The following is a 22,117-nucleotide window of genomic DNA, read 5'->3' as shown; positions in this document are numbered from 1 at the left end:
AACTCCTTAACATCTCAAGTTGGATGTCATGACAACTGATCAGCTAATTAGCTCCAACGATCATCGTCTCCCTTACCTGTTTCTTTTCTGTTATGTCGTATCTAGTTTCCCCTAGAGGACACGTGAGGTCATCCTTGATACCTAACTATTCCCCATCCACATAACCAGTTATCAAATGCTGCTGGTTCTACCTCCGGTGTCTCACGTGTATTCATTGTTTTCTCTATCTCCTGCCATCCACTCACCTGACCCACTATCATCGCTCCCCCAATCAGTCTTCCTAGATTGTCTCCCCATATCCATTCTCCATACATTATGAAAATAATATTTTAAAAGTTCAAATTTGATTATGCTACCGATTTAAAGGCTATCAATGTCTGTCCAGGAAGATTAAGATTACTAACCAGGACTACACAGCCTCCCCCATACCTGCCTGGCTAGCCCTAATTTGTGTCTTTCTCCCTCACTTCACACACTCCTAGAAGTCTTGCCAAACAACTTTCTCTTACATCTCCTAGGCACCCCTAGCTGCAAAAGAGGCTAAGAAATGTGATCTTTTAGCTGGGATCCAAGAAAACAGGTTCTGCTATTAAGGAGCAAGGAGAGAATGAATACTGGGTAGCAGCTTGCAGACAATGTTAATTCTCAGGAAGAAAATGAGAAAGTAAAATTGTGCTTATAGGTTTATGAGTTGAGATTCACATACCCCAATCTGCCTCTCTTGATAGATTGTAAACTTAGGAAAGCAGGGTCTATTTCTCTCGTGTTCACAATTTTATCTAAGCATCTAGCCCAATGTCTGCTACTTATAGGTAATCAATATATGTTTGCTGAATAAATGAATAAAATAATTAAGGAAAAGAAATGGATAAATGAGTATACATGGCCTTCCACCACACAATATCTCTTAAAACTTACTTGACGTGTTAATGCAGTATGATAGTGTTAGTGCTATTTACTGAGTATCTCTGGTGCCCTATATCTGGGTACATGGTAGGATTGCACATCCAGCACTCCTTGTGTCTGGGTGAAGCCCTGTGATTGTGGCCAATGAGTTGTAAGCCCAAGGATTTAATTGCCAACATGAGACTCACCAGCACTCTCATTCCTACTGCCAGAGCAACCAACAACTTAAGAGCTGGTAGTTTCTCCATTTGCTTGGGTTTCTGAGAAAGGTGATATAAAGTAGTCAACCTTTAGTGAATATGTGACATAAGCAAGACCATATTCCCAGGATTCACAGACTTTCCCCATCATACAAATGTAAATTCTTTTAATATAGTCAACTGAGGAAACATTTTACTTGCTATGAAATACATTAAATTTATATAGTGGATTCACAACTAACTTGACCTCTGAAACAATAAAGTCAACTTTTAAAAGTCAAGTTAAAAATAATCAGTTTGAAATAACTAGCATAATAAACAAACCCAGTGTGAATGAAAAGAGAACACTTAAGGTAAAATATATTTTCAAGAAAAGCCTTTACCTTAGTATTTTAAAGAACACAGAAATAAAAATTTTTTAAAAATTAAATACTTGCATTTGAACCAAAGTAAGTAATAGCAGTATAACAAGTGGCACAATTAAAAGAGGTCTTTTTTATCCTTTTTGTTACACATATAAATTAAGCACGTGTAATACATTCATATGTAATTGTACCTAATAAATATTATTAAAGAGTACAATATAGAAATACACATTTTTTAGAGACAAAAATCTCACTGAGGTACCTTTAAAATATATTAATCTGGCTAATCTGCTTTGTTTCTCACTTTCTGAATCTATAATTAAATGTAGATTTTGAAAAATGATTAAAAGCTATCATATCTTTTATCCTGAAATTGTGTAGGCCATAAAAATTAAACATAATTTGGCTAATATCAAGCAATTTTATCCTTCACAAATAGTACAATTAAAGCCTCTATTCTAAAATTTCAAAAAATTACTAGACAATATTTAGCTTCTTCCAAACCAAGCGATTTTAGTTGCTTTTAACCATTTTCCCCTAACATACGAGTCCATGGTTATTATATTATATGATGTGAATCTCCTGTACAGCAATACATTTAACTAGATACTCAAGGCGTGTTCGAGATTTGCTACCCTTTTCTGGAAGAGCTGATTATTTTCTATGAGGATGAAAAAGATGTTACATTGCAGTCAGTTGCTTTAGATGACTAATAGATTAACCACCCAAGCAAGAAGTGTAAATGGAAATAATTGGGTGTCTCTTTCCTTATAACTTAATCTTATGACTCCTATGTAGATAGTGTCATCTGAGTGCAGATTGAAGCTAAACTTGTTAAAGGCTCTGAGATTCAGGGTTGTACACTATTTTTATTCTCCAGTTCATTTCTAAATATAATAAATAATTTAAGAGTTTTACTATCAGTTCCTTAATATAAAAAAGGAAAATCTGAAGGAGTTTAATGGGGCAATGTAGGCAGTGAAAAGATGACACTGTGAAAATTAAAATATTTCAAGGGTCATGGATTTAAAAGATTTCTAAGTATTCTCCATCAAACTTTCCAGGTTTTTTTTTTTCTTTTTTTTTAGCCTACTCCATGGAATTTTGGGATCATGTTGAAGATTATAGATCAAAACTTCTCTGTAATGATGCCAGGAAATACAAGAACTGAACATTTCCAGATGAACCCACTGGCAATTCCAATACCCATGTATAAAAGCCTCATTTACTTTTTTTAAAGTGGCCTTTCACACAATCTGAATAAGTATCCAAAGTATCACCATTGTAATTCACATAATATATCTTTGCAAAGAGTCCTGAAAAGTCAGCACAAAACACACTACCAACCAGGCCATTTGGACCAGAAACCATATGCTCAAGTACACCATGAAAAACAGTATTTCAGATAGGGCAGATGCTTGGCAAAGCCTTGGATCACCAGCTGAGCCCTGCTTCCTCCAGGAAACACCAGCTGGGTGACAGTCGGCATTCTTCCAGGGGCAATGGCTCCCATCGGGCCATCAGAGAATGGAAAGAGTTTGGGCCCCCTATAGTTCAGTCATTCATGCAGACACACATAGTGAGCAAAATGTGTGAGTGAATGTGCCCAGCCTGATATTTCCCAATGTCTTGTTCTTCGGTGTCCTTTAAGACGACCCATTGCCACGGCCCATTTTGCAGATTGTTGGTCACTTAGACTTTATCTTTGTTTTTGATGACACAATATTCAGTTTTCAAAACTATTAGAAGTTGTACTCTGTGTCTCTTTTGACCTTAGACAATGTAAAGCTATTTCCTTCATAACCTTCTTAAAAGAGCCTTAATGGAATTTTGAATTTTTTTCTATTGTAAAAATTCTTAGGTTTTTGTCAAAAGAGATTTGAAACACCACAGAAAATGATGTACTCACATCCCTCACCACCACCTCCAAATAACTGAATTACATAAATAAAACATTACATAGAAAGTGCTTTGCTACAATTTAGGGGACGTAAATTTAACAAGACCTGGCTCGTTGTAGGAAAATTCAACTTACCTTTTCCTAATCCTTTTATTCTATACAGGGAAAGAAATTTATGTCAGTTAAAAAAAAAATCTATTCCTGCTTCTCGTAACTGAATCCATTATTTTTCTCTATGATCCATCAGGTAAAAACAAGAATAATAGATTGCTTTGACAGCAACTTGAACATAAATATCTCCAAGAATCAAATGTGGTAAGTCAAACGGGTTTCAGGTCGTATAAAAACAAGAAAGGATAACCTTCTTTTTACATTTCAAAATCAGATCTTACTAAAAAATTTATTGTTATTAGCTGCTACAAAAAAAGTAAATTATATAGTAGTTGAATTTTCACAATGAAATGGGAATATTTTAATTCATTTCTGTGTATGTTCAAGCAGGACTGAACTCCAAGAAATAAACTCAAAGAAAATGAGCTATTTTCTTTTAATTTTTAATAACTGGTTATTTATAATTTGCTCTTTGCATTAGATTCTATGACTTTAAATAAATAATTGAATTCGTCCTATACATAGTCAACTAATTAGAAAGATTAGTGTTGACCTTCCCTTACAAATATTTGCTGTTCATAAAGGAATCAAGGGGCTCTATAATTGTTAGCTCCATATGATTCATTTTAGTTTCAAAAAAGTTTAAGTGGGCTTCCCTGGTGGCGCAGTGGTTGAGAATCTGCCTGCCAATGCAGGGGACACGGGTTCGAGCCCTGGTCTGGGAAGATCCCACATGCCGCGGAGCGACTAGGCCCGTGAGCCACAACTACTGAGCCTGCGCGTCTGGAGCCTGTGCTCCGCAACAAGAGAGGCCGCGATAGTGAGAGGCCCGCGCACCGCGATGAAGAGTGGCCCCCGCTTGCCATAACTAGAGAAAGCCCTCGCACAGAAACGAAGACCCAACACAGCCATAAATAAATAAATAAATAAATAAATAAATAAATAAATGAATAAAAGAACGTGAATAGAAAAAAATTATTAAAAAAAAAAAAAAGTTTAAGTGTATATACACATACATACACCTATTTTATATGTATAGTATAGATACTTCATCTCAGGGGACTTTCTCCTTAATAGACACCTACCCAGGATCCAATCTTCTCTAATTTTATTCAGATAAGCCAATCTCCCAACCTGTCTCCAGAAAAGGTAACCATATTCCCAGCTTCAGTGTGGCAGAATTTCTTCTCAGTCAGCACATAGGAGTCTATTATTGGTCTAGGGTTAGGCACATGACCCCAGTTTGCCTGAACAGAAAAAGAATGATTTTTATGTAAGCTGAAAATGCAAAGAGAGAGGTTTTCCATTTTCTCCTGCTGGGTGAAGAGAAGAGGGAACCCCAGTTTGTTCTGAGAGCCATCTGTGACCATAGGAATGAGGACAATGCTGATGGCTGGAGGGAAGGTTGGGAAAGGACTTGGGTCTTTGTTAACATCGTTGAATTGTTAATGGTATTGTGCATGGAGTCCTCTCTGTCTTGTTAAATAACAAAAATTCAACTGAGTAAATTTAAAGATCAAATTGGCTTTATTCAGTGATTCGTGAATTGGGCAGCATCCCATTTAACAAACAGAAAGGAGCTCGGCCATGCTGTAGAAAAGCAAGGGTTTTTAAAAGCAGAAAGGGGGTGGGAAAAGAACGTCATTAGCAAATAATGCATTGTTTCTGACAAGGTCGCCCTCCTGCCCTCCTAAGTGGGATGGAAGGGGTCTATCATGCTGGCCAGGTAATTCCAGGTTGACTGGTTAAAGATTACATTTCTGGGAAATGCTGAAACTGCAATTAGTTTAAGTATTAAGTTTTGGTTTGCTGATATGGGGCTTAGCACAAGTGACTCCATTTGGGGCCTGTTGTCTCCTTTTTAACAACTTCTGTCTTCCAGTTACAGAGTATACAGATTTACTTAGTGCTTAATCTACTTTGTGTTGAGGTTTCTGTAACCGCTTAGAAATGTTCTTCTTCCCCTTTAAAGAAAGATGAAAGAAGATACTCAAAATATTCTCAATATACTCAAAATTTTCTTATGAATTTTTTCATTCATATTGCTTTACATTAGAAGATCTTTGAATATATATTTGATTTTGAAACCCCCTTTGAGAGCTCTCCCTAATCATCTAATGAGGCACAGAACTTGATACACCCATTGCTTAAGAAGAAATAACATTCTTACAAAGGTTAATGAAAACTTAAGATGAGTAAAAACCCTCTTGTCCTATCAGACAAAAAATACAGTTTCATAACCAACGTTATGAAACCTTATTATTCCTTATTCCTACTCTCTAGATCTGAAACAGAGTTTGGCCTGCTTTGTAGCCTACATACCAAAGGTACATTTTTAAAATTATTCAGAAATCCCAGGCCTTAGCAATCCTACTGCTCTCCTCTCATTTTCCTAAACTATTTTGATACTTATTTCTCAGATCTGGCAGGCTATTAGATGTTTCTTGCATATTTCCAAGATAATAACTCATCAGCTTTGCAAGCTGATTCTTAGCATTAAGGGATTAAAACTAATGTAGATGAATCTCAGATGACACATACCGAGGTAGAGAAAAATTCCATCATTTCCTTCTACAAAATGAGAGAGATTTTAATTCTTTTTCTCAACAGCTGCTTCATTTTTTTATGCATAGGAAAAAAATATGTGCAATTACTCCAAGTACAATCAAGTCATTTAACATGTCTTTGCCATCATTGTAGTTCCAGGATATTTTAAAAGAGAAAAAAAAGTCTTAAAGCACAGGTCCTGCTGTGCAGCAAAGCAATCAAATTCCTTCATAATAACAGCCTGATGGGATTCAGCATTCCGAGGAATAATGAATAACCACCTTAATCAGTAAACAGGAAAATGCTATAACAGTCACTGAGTAAAAATTCGCTATCATCTGTTGATCCTCTTGAACAGCATTTCAAACAATAAATAGAAATGTGTCTCTTTTAAGAAGAAAAATAACTTTGTGTAGTGCATTTGATTTTGCCAGGCAGTGGGGAGATGATATTTCATCTTAGACTGTCCTGCAGTATTGCCCAGTTGATAAAATGCGCATATAATCTTTTTGGTATTATATGGCCAAATTTACCTTATCACTTGAATATGTCAAGATAAATTTATTTTTACAGTTGGTTAATATGATTGTATTTCTGAACTGATTATTGAACTCTATTGCTACTTCATTATTTGATGTTCTTCAGTGTTCATCATGCAAAGTTATTTGTATCTGAATATGAAGACTCTGTTTCAAAATAATCTTCAAATTTCCAATGCAGTGTCTCAAATGTTGGCCGGTCCTTAGGCTCTGCATTCCAGCACTCCGACATGATGTTGTAGAATTGCAATGGACAGTTAGATGGTTGAGGGAGTCTATAGTTTTGACCCAACATCTGGATTACCTGAGCACCTGTCATACCTAAAAAATATAAAATGGAACCAACAAAAAACAAGTTGGAAATCAGAGTCTTAAATTCATAGATACTGACACTCTAGAGGACAAAGCAAATTGACTTCCCCTGAGAAACTATGAAGTCTGCCTTCCCAGCCTGCAGAGACTAAACTAAATCCTGCAGCAAGTAATGTCTATAAGACTGCAGTTCAAGAGCAAAGGAGAAGGAGGCAATAAACCACCTCATTAGTGCAAATCATCATCATCAAATTTTATCTGTTATGCTCCCACAGGCACATGGTGTGGTCAGCCTCATAACTCTGCCCTCTAAGTCTGGGCAAAGCAGTTAAAGTCACACCTAAGTAAGTGACCTGCAGCAGAAAGGCCCACTTCAGAATTAATTACTCACCACTATAAGGCATTTTGCCATAAGTAATGATTTCATAAAGAAGGATTCCAAATGACCACACATCAGACTTAATGCTGAATTTATTAGTACGAATGGCTTCAGGCGCAGTCCACTTCACCGGCAGCTTTATTTCGTGTTTAGATTCATAGATGTCTTCATTATCTACCTGTTAATGCATTAAGGAATCAAGCTAAGTTAAAGTGGGGTTTTTTTTGGTCACCCTCATTCATCTGTAACTTGCTTTGCATTAAAATTTAGAGGGACAAGTTTCAAAATGAGTTTAGTTCAGGGCTTCCCTGGTGGCGCAGTGGTTGAGAGTCTGCCTGCCAGTGCAGGGGACGCGGGTTCGAGCCCTGGTCTGGGAGGATCCCACATGCCGCGGCGCAACTGGGCCCGTGAGCCACAACTACTGAGCCTGCGCGTCTGGAGCCTGTGCTCCGCAACAAGAGAGGCCACGATAGCGAGAGGCCCGCGCATCGCGATGAAGAGTGGCCCCCGCTTGCCACAACTAGAGAAAGCCCTTGCACAGAAACAAAGACCCAACACAGCCATAAATAAATAAATAAATAAATAAAATAATTTTTTTAAAAAATGAGTTTAGTTCAAATGATAATTACAGTAGCAAATTCCAAATCTCACACACAAGACTGAATAATCTGCAGGAATTCATTAATGAAATATTACTTGAGAGCCTACTATGTGCTAAAAGTAGCACTGCAAGGAGCACTGTAATACATACGGGAAATTCATCTGTGATGACACGGGCTTTACACCTGGTCTTTAGCAAATATAGAAAGTGAAAGCAAAGCCTGTTTTCTGATTTACTGCTGGTATTGAAGATCCACTGACGTTGATAATTACCATGTAATCATTTTCTAATACTGAAAAGTAGGATCCAAATGATTTAAATTAATATATCAGCTCACTGGGGATCTAATTACTTTACAAAGAGAAAAGATGATAAATTCATAAAGATCAAAAGAGAATCATTTACTTGTGTTTCATGCCCCACACTCATATTTTTACGATACAATGTAGAAATAAAAAATTAAATTCAGAAAAAAAGACCTAACATTATATCTCCTATATTACTGTCTTTTGGCCTAATGTCATAAAATGGGAGTGGGGGTGGCAGGATTTTAAAAGCCAATGTTTGCTGAAGAATTTTGGCAGCAGGCCTGGCAGCATGCATATTAGTCTGGCATAAAGTGAGCAACAATGGGTAGGGTAACTCTATACAAAGTGTGCTGCCTTTTTTAAGGGAAATAGAGGCAGACAAACAGAGGCTGCTGGTACTGAAAAACTGATCATTTATTCAACTGCAAACTTAATTACATACTTTTCCATCTGGTTGATCATCATTTTCCTGTTTCTTTCTCTTTGGTGAAGAAATAGAAATAGGAAATAGTTTGTCTGTAGAGCCCTGGGATCCTGAAATGGTCTATGGACCAATAGAACTTGGAGAAATATGTCGAAAAATAACAGTAAATCTATTAGTATACTGGTCTAGCCTTTTGACCCATTACTAACTAATTAAAACAAAGCCAAATCTACCTTAAAAACTCTTGCAAGTCCAAAATCTGCCACTTTGTAGATACTATGTTCACCAACAAGGACATTTCTGGCAGCCAGATCTCTATGGATGTAGTTCTGGGACTCCAGATAGGCCATTCCAGAAGCAACCTGGGCTGCCATGTCTACCTGCTGCGTCAGATGGATTTTTGATCCAGCGTCATCTAGGTAAAAAGAGAAAATAAGAGATTCACTTTGGAGAACATTTGAACTATTGAAGCAAATTCTAAGAATTTTGATGAATGAGCTATCAGTGGGATTAAGTGCCATAGCACTGAGAGAAAATAAATATAACAAGTACAAACCGTTCCATTTCCTGTGAAGGGTTAATGAGGCAACAATTTTCAGAGCTCAAACACATTTCAAAGCTGAGGCCCTCCCTTCCTTAAATGAGCATTATTGGGAGAAAGGAGCAACAGTACCACATGATCCAAACACAGCTATAAATATGTGAAAGAGTCCAGGTATTGCCATTTTTAATACCACACGTCACTGACTCATCTCTTCATGGAAATTGTTACTTGGGTGCCTCTGGATTTCTTTGAAACATTTCATAGTTGTTTTAGTCTTTAAACCTAAAAATAATACTAATTTGCGTGGGCGAACCAATGAAAAGTTCTCATTCTTCCATCATGTTGTTCTTAAAAACTAGCTCACAAAATAATGAAGGCTCTATATATGTAGTTATAAACTGTGTATATTACATTTGTACTCCATTAAGCTTGATGCATGCATTAAATTTTCCTTTCTTAGCCTGTTATTCTTAGAATAGGTTGCTCATCTCTCTATGAAGAGAGATATGAAGGTATAGGCATGATATACCTTTCGTAGACATAGTTTCTCCTCCTGCTGATTCTATATAACTAAGTATAGGAAATTTATGTAGTAGAGTCAGTTTGATCATTACTAGAGAGATTAGTGTTATTTTGTGGTGACTTTGTGAAATGGGGTCAGCCATCCCTGGATAAGTGTTTAGCTGCCATACTGTTAGTAGATGTCTTCAAATTTCTGGAGAACTGAAGAGGTCTCATATAAATCCAAATTATCATTATTCCTATCTAAATAAGCCAAATATTATGAAAAACGCATTGAATTTATGGTCAAGAGTCCCAGACACAATTCCTGACTTGAGCAACTACAGTACAGGAGTGAGGAAGATTGGTTTGAAGCTAGAGTGCCAGAATTTGAATCAGGGCTCTGTCTTACGTTTCTTCCTGACTTCGGGCAAGCTGCTTAACACTCCTGTGTCTCAGTTTCTCCATATATACAACAATAATTATCATAACCTTGTGGTTTTATTTGTTAAAATGAGAATTAAAATGAGTTAATACATGTAAAGCACTTAAAACAGTACCTGGCACCTAGGAAGAACTTAGTAAAGCCTACCTGTTCTTATTATCTATCATTGCTTCTGCCTGATCAGAATTAAACAGTTTAAGATTTGTTAAGCTAGAGATGCATAAGGATTACCCAAGAGGAAATGTCTAAAAGAAGACAAGCATATGGTTCTGAAGCTCAGAGGAAAACATGCAGCTAGAAATATGGATTTAACAGTCATTGTTTAGGAGCAAGAGTTAAACATTAAAAGTGGGTAAGATTGCTAGAAAGTGATAGAATCATGAGAAATGCCAACATTTACAGTGGGCATATAAAAATAAACCTGCAGGGGGCTTCCCTGGTGGCGCAGTGGTTGAGAATCTGCCTGCCAATGCAGGGGACACGGGTTCGAGCCCTGGTCTGGGAAGATCCCACGTGCCGCAGAGTGACTAGGTCCGTGAGCCACAATTGCTGAGCCTGCGCGTCTGGAGCCTGTGTTCCGTAACAAGAGAGGCCGCGATAGTGAGAGGCCTGTGCACCGCGATGAAGAGCGGCCCCCACTTGCCACAACTAGAGAAAGCCCTCGCACAGAAACGAAGACCCAACACAGCCATAAATATATAAATAAAATTAAAAACCACTCTTTAAAAAAAATAAATAAAATAAAATAAACCTGCAAGAAAACTGAGAGGAATCAGCCTAAAGAATGAGAGAAGAACCAGAAGAGAACATCATAACAATCAAAGGTTTGAGAAGAGAAAATCACCACCATTGTCAAATAAGTCCAGCAAGATAAGAACTAAAAAGCATTTCTAAAATATAATAATTAAGAAGTCACTGGAAACATTGGTTGCAGGAAGAGAGTCTTGCTGGAGATGGAGTATAAAGGGTTAAGGGCTGAAGGAGAGCTGAGGACGTGGAGATAGCAAGAGGAGATGTCAATTTCCAAAAACCTAGTCAAGAAGGGAAGACAAGAAGAAGCTAGCAGAGAAAAATGTAAGTCAAGGAAGGGAAAGCAATTATCATGAAGTTCCTGATAGTGAGGGATTGTCATTGATAAGGTAGTAGAGGAGTTTCTGGGCTGCTGGTTATGTTGTCATTCTTGATTTGCATAGTGGCTACACAGTTGTTTACTTGCTCACTTTATAATTACATGATAAATATATATGTAGAAAGGACGTAAATCATGCATGTCCCTTCTACATGTATGTCATCTTTTACAATTAAAAAAATGAAATAAATGGAGTCAAGGGAAGTTTTCAAATGGGAAAGACCTAAGCACAGTTTGTGTGTGAGTGTGTGTGTTTTTTTAATGCAAGCAGCATATTTAAATAGGCTCTGAGTAATAAAGGCCATTTATGACAAACTTGCAGGTAACATCATACTCAATAGTGAAAAGCTGAAAGCTTTTCCTCTAAGATCCAGAATAAGGCAAGGATGCCCACTCTCACCACTTCTATTTAACGTAGTATTGGAAGTCCTAGCCAGAGCAATCAACAAGAGAAAGAAATAAAAGGCATTCAGATTGGAAGAGAAGAAGTCAAACTTTTACTATTGGCAGATGACATGATACCATATACAGAAAATCCCAATAATAAATAAGATTCATTTATTATTAGAACTAATAAATGAATTCAGTAAAATTTTAGGATACAAAATTAATATACAGAAATCTGTTGTATTTCTATACACTAATAATGAACTATCAGAAAGACAAAACAATAAAACAATCCCATATACAAGCAAATAAAAAGAATAAAATACCTAGAAATAAATTTAACCGAGGAGGTAAAAGACCTGTACTCTGAAAATTGTAAGACATTGATGAAAAAAACTGAAGATGATACAAATGAATACAAATGAATGGAAAGATGTTATGTGTTCATGGATTGGAAGAACTAATATTGTTAAAATGTCCATTTTAACTACCCAAAGCAATCTACACATTCAATGCAATCCCTATCAAAATACTCACAAAATACCGACAGAGCTAGAACAAATAATCCTAAAATTTGTATGGAACCACAAAGGACCCTGAATAGCCAAAGCAATCTTGAGAAAGAAAAATAAAACTGGAGGTATCACACTCCCTGACTTCAGACAAAGCTATAGTGATCAAAGCAGTATGGTACTGGCACAAAAACAGACACATCGCTCAATGGAACAGAATAAAGAGTCCATAAATAAACTCACGCTCACCTGGTCAATTATCTACAACAAAGGAGGCAAGAATATATAATGGGGAAAAGAAAGTCTCTTCAATAAGCAGCATTGGGAAAACTGGACAACTACATGTAAAAGAATGAAACTAGACCATTTTCTCATATACAAAAATAAATTCAAAATGGGTTAGAGACTTAAATGTAAGACCTGAAACCACAAAACTCCTAGAAGAAAACATAGGCAGTAATCTCTCTGACACTGGTCTTAGCAATATTTTTTTGGATCTGTCTCCTCAGGCAAGGGCAACAAAAGCAAAAATAAACAAATGGGATGAAATCAAACTAAAAGGCTTTTGCACAATGAAGGAAACCATCAATAAAATGGAAAGACCGTCTACCGAATGGGAGAAGATATTTGCAAATGATATATCCAATAGGGCGTTAATATCCAAAATACATAAAGAACTCATACAACTCAACATCAAAAACAGATAAACAATCTGATCAAAAATTGGGCAGAGGACGTGAATAGGCATTTTTCCAAAGAGGACATACAGATGGCCAACAGGCACATGAAAAGATGCTCAAATCACTAATCATCAGAGAAATGCAAATCAAAACCATGAGATATTACCTCACACCTGTAAGAATGGCTATCATCAAAAAGACAAGAAATAGGGGCTTCCCTGGTGGCGCAGTGGTTGAGAATCTGCCTGCTAATGCAGGGGACACGGGTTCGAGCCCTGGCCTGGGAAGATCCCACATGCCACGGAGCAGCTGGGCCCGTGAGCCACAATTGCTGAGCCTGCGCGTCTGGAGCCTGTGCCCCGCGACGGGAGGGGCCGCGATAGAGAAAGGCCCGCGCACCGCGATGAAGAGCGGTCCCCGCACCGCGATGAAGAGTGGCCCCCGCTTGCCGCAACTGGAGAAAGCCCTCGCACGAACCGAAGACCCAACACAGCCAAAAATAAATAAATAAATAAATAAATAAATAAATAAGAAAATCCTTTAAAAAAAAAAAAAAAAAAAGACAAGAAATAGGGGCTTCCCTGGTGGCGCAGTGGTTGGGAATCCACCTGCCAATGCAGGGGACACGGGTTCGAGCCCTGGTCCGGGAAGATCGCACAGGCCACGGAGCAACTAAGCCCATGCGCCACAACTACTGAGACCGTGAGCCATAACTCCTGAAGCCTGGCGCCTGGAGCCCGTGCTCCTCAACAAGAGAAGCCACTGCAATAAGAAGCCCGCTCATCACAACAAAGAATAGCCCCCACTCGCCGCAACTAGAGAAAGCCCACGCACAGCAACAAATCCCCAACACAGCCAAAAACAAATTAAAAAAAAAAAAAAAGACAAGAAATAACCAGTGTTGGTGAGGATGTGGAGAAAAGGGAACCCTAGTGTTTTGTTGGTGGGAATTTAAATTAGTGCAGCCACTATGGAAAACAGTATAAAGATTCCTCAAAATATTAAAAATAAAACTGCCACATGATCCACCAGTTCTACTCCTGAGTATTTACCTGAAGAAAATGAAAACACTAATTCGAAAGATATATGCACCTCAAAGTTCATAGCAGCATTATTTACAATAACCATAATATGGAAGCAACCTAAGTGTCCATCAACAAATAAATGGATAAAGATGATTGGAACCCCGGCTGACACCGTGACTGCAGCCTTGTGAGAAACCCTGACCCAGAAGACCCGGCTCAGCTGCACCTGGATTCCTGACCACAGAAACTGCGAGATAATAAATGTTTGCTGCTTTAAGCCACTAAGTTTTGGGGTAATTTGTCGTGCAGCAATAAATAATAGGTGGATATTAGGAGAATAATATCAGTGCTACGTATACGGTTAAAAGCATGGACTATGGAGCCAGATTTCCTGGGTTTGAGTTCTCATTCAACCACTTTGAATAAGTTACTTAATCTCTCCATACCTCAGCTTCTTCAACTGCAAAATGGGGATGATAGTAATAATACTTAGTTCATGAGGTTGTTAGAAGACTGAACTAAATTAATACTTGTATAGGAATTAGAAAAATTCCTGACACACAGTAAGTGCTATATAGTGTTTTTTAGAGGAAAAAAAAAAATTAAAATATATATGCTCCTCTCCTACCACTATCCCATATGGTTGATTTTCCAGTAAATCACCTCATTTAATACTCAGAACAACTATAGGAAGTATTTTACCCTGTTTGATAGGGGTTCCTACCACTCAGAGGAACAGGTAATAATTTATAGAGTAGAGATTCAAATCCAGGATATGTTGGAGGCTGAAATGTCATGCGTCATAAATTTATTCTGTACTGCCTCCCTAAAATCCACCTTACACTCCTGAGCACCCAAAGTCAGGGGCTATGAAGAGACTTCCATTCATGCAGACAGCAAATAGTTATGGAGTTGTGTTCAGTTAAAGGGTATCTCAGTGAAAACATTCCTGTCTGCTTCAATCCACTTAACTGAACTGTCTGTGAGAATGATGAACAACATGCTAGGACTTGATTTGTAAAACAAAGAAAATATACTGACATATATTAGATGCTCTATAAGTATTTATTGGAAAGAAAACAAGCCCAGCTAAACTAAAAAATGCAGATATTTATCCTCTTTAAACTTCAGTAAGAAATACCAGGCATCAATTACCCTTAGTGCTAAAGTTTTTTGACAAGCCTTTTCCATTTTGGAGAAATTTATTACAAAAAGAGATTCAGCCAAGCTTAGGGACTACAAAGATGGTTCTATAGAAAAATGTGTGTTATTTCAGCTATCAAATACAACATCTAATCTTATTACAGTGGATATAAAAATGTTTTCACTGACAGGCACAATAGTGAAGGAAACTGAGTAGTAACATATTTCCTGCCCTGAAAAGTACAGTGGCCTAGGAACTGCATACAACCTCAGAGCACACTTCTAATACAGCAGCCAGATGTCAAAACTGATATAAACGTTCATAGACCTGTGACAATTTACATCTGCAGCAAGGAAATATTTTCAATTATGTTCCATTACTCAAGAGCATTTCAGCTTAATAATATTTATCATTATGGGATGTTTAAGAGCGGCAGATACATTTTAAGATCACTTTGCTGAAATCAAATCCTCTTGATTGGGAAGGGATTGTCTGTAATGAGCATGCCTTCAATACTCCCCCTGGCTGCTAAGTATCCGGGCAAATGAAGGCCTTTGTAAACTTGACCCTGATAGTTCAACCCAGAAGATGACAGAGTTCGTGCTCAACCCTGAGTAAAACACATCAACAAGCCACAGAAATCCTCAATGTCAAAGGAGTTTGCAATATACTAAGCGTATCTTTGCAAGCTGATACCAAGCACAACAAAACAAGTCCCAACTGTATTAGGTTCAGGGTAGCCCTGACTTAATCTATCCATTAATTTATTCATTCACTTAGCCAACACACAATTAGTGCACACCTTCTGTGTGCCTGACACCGTTCTAGCACTAAAACAAAGAAAAATCTCTGTCATCTCCAAGTTGTATTTTAGAAGACACTAAAAATAAGCTACATAAATATGTCATGCATTATATGACGACTAACAGCTAGGAAGAGAAAACAAAAAGCAGGAAAGAGGAATACAGTGAGTCAGCAAAGGGAGATTAAATTTTAGAATTTAGAGGGTGACCCAGGAAGGACTCGCTGTAATGGGAATACCTAAGTAAAGACTTTAGGAAGTGAGAAAATGAGCTGTGCAGATAAGTAACGGGAAAATTTTTCAGGTAGAGGAAACGGCAAGTGCGCAGGGCCTGCAGCAGAGCACATCTGGAAGATACAAAGAGCAGCAAAGAAGGGCAGTGTAGTTGACAGAGTGAACCAGGGCAAAGCTGTGGGAGATGGGGTCGGAGAGGTAATGGAGAGCCAGGTCAGGCAGGACTTTATGGGTTACACAGAGAGAACCAAGGAGTCACTGAAGGTTTGGGGCTGAGGAGGGACGTGACCTGATTTACATTTTAACAGGATCTCTCCAGCTACTGTGTTGAGAAGAGACTGAAGGGGTCAAGAACCAAAAGAGGGAGACAAATTGGAAGGCTGCTGCAGAATCCGGGAGAGAGTTGATGATGACTCGGACTGGAGTAGGAGAAGTGGTAAAATCCTGGATATATTTGGAAAGCAAGCCAGTGGGATTTGCTGGTTGGTCAGATATAGGATGTGAGAAGTAGAGGTGACTCCAAGATGTTAGGCCTGTGTGTTGACATTGTCAGAGAAGGAAAGACCACAAGAGGTGCAGATTACTGAGGATAATATCAGAGATCGGTTTTTGGACGAATTATTTTGAGACGTCTAATAGACATATGTAGTAGAAATGAGGGCTGTTTGCAAACTTCTGTTTTTTCCTGCTTTTAAGCACTTTAGAGGGCTATACTCCTCTACTCCCTTTGAGTTGATTTAACCAAATGAAAAGGGCACAGAAATTACCTCTATCACTCCTGGTCAGAAGCTTTAAGAGCCAGAATGAGATTAGTCATATCCCCTGCTGCTGCCAAGGTGATCAAAAGACCTGAGTCACCAGCCAATCTATATCTCACATGTTGCATGAGCAAGAATAAACACCTGTGTTAAGACTCTGAGATTTGGAGGGGTTTGTTACTGCATCATACCCATATTATCCAGACTGATACAGTGTTCACGTGGAGAAGTTAAGAAGGCAGTTGGATATATGATTCTGAAGTAATGGAGGGATATAATTTAGGCAATTGGTAATACATAAATGTTATTAAACAATAAGACTGGTTGAGATTAGCAAGGAATCTGGTGATGTTGCAAAAGAGTCTTGGAAAACTCCAAGATATTGAGAGGTGTGGGAGATGAGAGAAATCACATAGATTGAGAAGAACTGGCAAGAAAGGAAGAGAAAAGGACATTGGATGAAGTGTCCCAGAAGCCAAATGAAGGTAGTGTTTCCAGAAGGTAGTGTTACCAGAAGGAGACAGTGTCCATTGAATTGAATACTGCTGATAGATCTGAGGATTGAGAATTGACTGTGAGATTTAACAGCGCGAATGTCTATAATTTGACAAAGCATTTTCGTTAGAGATGACCTGAAATGGTTCCTGTACTTTTGTCCCTGGGAATAAGGCAAAAGGAGTCAATGGCTGAGGTTAGTCTCTCTATGGTGGGTAACACAATCTAATACTGTTAAATTTGGTATCTTTATGCAAGGGAGCTAGGTATATTTTTGTTTTTAACAGCACTTAGCAAGTCTTATGTCCTTTGTTCCTATCTAGTCTTGCAATTTAATATCACCAGCTTCACAGGTCACTCTGAAATGAGAGAATACCCCTATCTTTCCGATATCTTTGTTCCATTATTCTCACCTCCCTTTACCTCTATACATTCTATCAGTCCTACTCTGACACTCCAAGAAAGTATAGAAAACGCCTCTTTTTAAAGCATGGATTATTCTCTCAGTACTTGATCTCCACTTCTTTGAACATCTCATTTTAGTGCTTATAATATTGTTGCTTATTAAATTATTCATTTGTAATAAACGTCAAAATTCTACAGTGCTCTTAAGTCTTCTCAGACTATAGGAAGCAGATGTAAAAATAAAGTAATAGTATATTTCTGCTTCTTAGTCTGAATATTCTAATGTTACCTAGCGGTTGGAAGTATTTTAAATTCCAACAAGCACAATGTTGTCCAAAACTGGCAAAGAGAAAAATGAGGGTACCTGTCCCTCCTTTCCCCCGAAAGCATTCCATGTCCCCTAATTCTGGGCCATAGAAAATACTGGTCCATGACTGATAATGTTCAATTAGTTATTGTAGGAAACAAAGCATCATGAAAAACATCTATTCTTCAATTTTCCACATGACATTTAAGTACTCTGATATGTCTATGGTGAACAATTTGTTCTTCCACTACATAAATATTTTTCCTCCCTTTGAGTACACAGTATATATCCTATTAAAGAGTAGTTGAGCAATTCAATGGTAAGACATTCATTGTCACAGATATACCATAGTAGATATCCTTTGGGTTATAGAAGCCTTGCTAAATTGACATTTATAGGACTAGCTAAACTAAATTCCTCTTTTTTCCTTTTATTAAGTATTTAGCTTACTTTGGAGATATTCTTGCAGACTTCCATGTCTCATCAACTCTGTAATAATATAAATAGGATCTTCTAAAGTGCAAACAGCATAAAGCTGGATAAGCTTTGGATGTCTTAGGTTCTTCATTATCTGTGCCTCCCTCAGGAAGTCATTTGGATCCATTGAACCTGAAACAAGAAGAGGGGAAATCACTTTATGTTGGTGAGGCATTCCTATCCTCACAGCAGCCTGGTGGGAATCACCAAGATTGCTTCCTGCCTCTCAGTAAAGTAAGAGCATCAGTGTCACAAATCTTCAGATGTATCAAGGAAGAGAATCAGTTCAACCAGGGCAACCTAATAACTGATGTGTTGGTGCATCAGGGCTGTGCAGCTTATGTATTATGACCTGTAGGTGAAGAGAGGTTGATTCAGGTCCATGTGAAAAATGAAGGAAAAAGGAAACACTGACGGTCTAATTGATAAAACAAGGCAGGCATCTTAGGAACACAAAGAGAAGACATTCTATTAATATGAACACTGGAAGACACTGAATGTTTAATTACTGCAGTGAGTTTTTCTGTCCAGGATGCAGAGAAGACTAATAGTTGCCCTGTCCTTGGTACCCACTGTGGGAAGAGCTGGATAACTTTCCTAAAAAGCAATGACATTCTGCCATATTTATGTCTTTAATTCTGCAAGGACATATATCCATAGTGTAGGCCAAGTAGAAAACATTCAAGGGCCACTCCCAAAACTTAGTGATTTTTTCCTCCTATTGAAGCTGATATTCAACATTTTCTCCTGTATTGATATCTCCACAGTTGGTTTTAATAGCTTGACCAAATGATAAGGGAGATATTGGAGCCTATTTTGAAGACTCATCTACAATTAAATTGCACTTAAATGGCTCAACTCTGACTCACCATGCAAAGTGCCAAGTATCAACAGTTAACATCAAATAAAACCTAAGAGAAAGAATACCTGGAGTTACCTTTCTTTAGTCATTTAAAAATCTTTTATTTCTTTTAGGATATGATGTTTCAGAGCCATTGTTGTAACTGAAGATGTCGCTTCACATCTCAGTATTCACTATGGATAGTGCAAATATCATTTTCACTGATGCTTAAAGAGTCTGTTTCGTTCCTCATTCTCTCATACAGAAGACTTCACAGCTAATATTTGAACCCCAGGCATGGATAAGCTTTGACATTCCAAGCTAACACTCTGTTTATTAATATGCAGTTAGAAAGAGTTACATGTGACCTGCAGATCATTTCACATAAAGCATTTAGGCAATCTATCCTTTGGTATGCCTTTTGAGAGTCTAGAAGTTCACTACCCAAGCTCGATCAAATCCTAGCTCACTGTGTGATCCTGAACAAGTTACCAAATGTCTCTGAACTTTAGTTTCTTCATCTGTAAAACATGGCTAATAATCCTACTGACATAAAATCATTGTCAGGATAATAGCATTGTCTGGTACATATGTGTTCAATGAGTGTTGACTATATTTGTATTATTATTAATAATATGCATATTCTTAGGAAAACCAGACAGATCAACTGTAAGCATTTCTTCACAGGCTGAGGGGAAGAGGCAAGGACTTACAGAGGGAGAATAGGGGGAAATGGCCTATTCTGTTCTCCATCAATTTTTGCTGAGCTCCTTCACTTCCATCTCTACCACTATTCTGCTCCACATAATCAAATAGGATTAAAGTCTTGAATCATTGTGGCAAAATGGAGCTAAGAATAAAAGAGGCATCCAAACCATAATAAAGGACCATTTTTGGTTATTATAATTAGTTTGGCCTGTGGTTAGTTACGGATAAAGTAGGATCATTCCCCCACCCCCAAATAATCTGATTGATGAAGTTTCCAGTGATAGCAGCAATTATGATCTCCATTCAGACGATTTACCTACAATATGTTTCTATGTTGATGCTTTGGGTGGCCGTCAGATTCATGGAATGCAGGACACTTAAATCATTGCCAAATCACACCATCCGCTAGAGCTGAAGCCATGGTACGTCAGGAGCCTCTGCAGGGGAAGCCTGCTCAGAGCTCTCCTTGGCTACGCTGGTTACAGCTGACCAGCTGCACAGCAAAAGAGACCCAATCTCAACTCAGCTAGTAATGCAGCATTAAATATTAATTTTTGCCTGTCAAAGCTACTGTGGGAGTTGATTTCAGGCTCGTCTTTATTGCGTGGTAGTCTGCTAAGCAATAAATAGCTGAGAAGATTGATTAATGGCCCCAGTGAAGTGAAGACATTTAAGCAATCACCAAAGCTGTTTGCTGCTATTACACTGTAAATCAATATTAATTATTCCTCTTGGAGAGAAAACTATCATGGCGCTATTTTTTAATACAAGAAATCTGATTTTTTTGTTCTCTTTTGACCTCCAAAAGGCCTTCCTTAGAGAGCAGTGTTAGGATGGATAGCTAGCTGCTTCTTTTTTGGAAAAAAAAAGATCAGATTGGACAATAAAGTTTAGTCTCAGTTGTTAATAAGATTAGGATTCAAAATCATAATCATTATCTGCAGTAATTCTGAAAATCTCAGGTGCTGGGATAGATCATTGTGGTCACTACAGAAAGTGATTATAACACTTGCTTGGTGCCCACACTGGCTGTCCCATGACCTCTTGGACATTTACACTGGCAAGTTGAGCTTATAAGTATCAACATATGCCATTTAACCTTTGCCATTCTTGTTCTCGTACCTGGTTTTAATGTTTTTACTGCTACCGGAGTGGTATTGTTCCATAGGCCTTCCCACACTTCGCCGAACTGACCAGATCCTAATCTCTTCAGAAGTTGTATGGAGCTGCGGTCGATCTCCCACTGGTCCACGGTTTTATATGACAAATCAAAGGGAGCTGGGACTTGTATCTGCTTCACAGAATAATTAGAATACTGGTAAGAAAAAAGTTACATTCAACAACTTTTTGGTTGAAAATAACAGTCTAGGTACTTTTGAAAAGAGACATCATTTTTAAAAACAAAATATTGTAAATTTTATTCGAATTACTTTTAAATGGAAAGCAACTGTGGTAGAATCTGTATCTTTGCCTCTTCCAGCTGATCTCCCAAATCCTGCTAAGTCGGGCACCTTGCTGTCCATCTGTCCCACATGACGCCCAAATACCTCCCTCCCACCTATGTGGTGGGAGTTCCCTTTGCCTCCTTGCCTACATAAATCAAGTTTCAAGGCTAAACTGAAGTTCCATCTCATCCACAATTATCTCCCCAACTCTTTGGCCTATAGCATTTACCATATGTATCACAAAATTTCTCATAATTAATTTCATCTTTTTTCAAATTCATTTACTTATTTGTTCACTCATTTACTCATTTATTTAATAAATAAATTTTTTTCAAGCACCAACTAGGTTCCATTCTGTAAATAAAATAGGTAAGGTCTCTGCTCTCCTAGAGTGCATAGTCTAGTTTGTCATTTGCCTTTAGAAATTTATCTTATCTCCTCCACTAAGTCATCAGCATCTTGCGTGCACAGAAGATCACCTACGCTTTGTAAACCCTTTTCCCTACCAGAATTCAACAATATTGGTTAAACTAAGAATTTTTAAGTCATATCTTTGTATCAGGCGAACTATTTCTTAGCATAAGCTCAGATACTCTTGTGAGGTCATTCCTGTACCATCTAAGATGTACATACTTATACCAAAATTGCCTATGCACGTCTCAGGATATAACTCATAAATTCCCTGC

The 22,117-nt window shown here is 37.8% G+C and overlaps 1 protein-coding gene across 2 annotated transcripts in view; it reads right to left on the bottom strand.

Annotated features, from left to right (window-relative positions):
* Positions 1–4,998: 4,998 nt before the first annotated feature.
* Positions 4,999–22,117, bottom strand: part of FRK (fyn related Src family tyrosine kinase) — a 97,727-nt gene continuing 80,608 nt past the window's right edge. The window contains exons 4-8 of one of the 2 annotated variants that reach the window (XM_057527501.1): positions 21,109–21,280; positions 18,411–18,569; positions 8,826–9,007; positions 7,272–7,437; positions 4,999–6,889 (exon numbers count right to left, since the gene is read on the bottom strand). In XM_057527501.1, the coding sequence (XP_057383484.1) occupies positions 6,681–6,889; positions 7,272–7,437; positions 8,826–9,007; positions 18,411–18,569; positions 21,109–21,280 (888 nt within the window). In that variant the 3' untranslated portion in view covers positions 4,999–6,680. The remainder of the gene's footprint in view (positions 6,890–7,271; positions 7,438–8,825; positions 9,008–18,410; positions 18,570–21,108; positions 21,281–22,117) is intronic. The other variant, XM_007190731.2, reaches the window with a different exon arrangement.

The sequence above is a fragment of the Balaenoptera acutorostrata genome, chromosome 14 (assembly GCF_949987535.1).
Source record: "Balaenoptera acutorostrata chromosome 14, mBalAcu1.1, whole genome shotgun sequence".
In the NCBI taxonomy this organism is placed as follows: Eukaryota; Metazoa; Chordata; class Mammalia; order Artiodactyla; family Balaenopteridae; genus Balaenoptera; species Balaenoptera acutorostrata.
The sequence above is the reverse complement of the archived record's forward strand: the minus strand, read 5'-3'. Positions and strand labels throughout refer to the sequence as shown.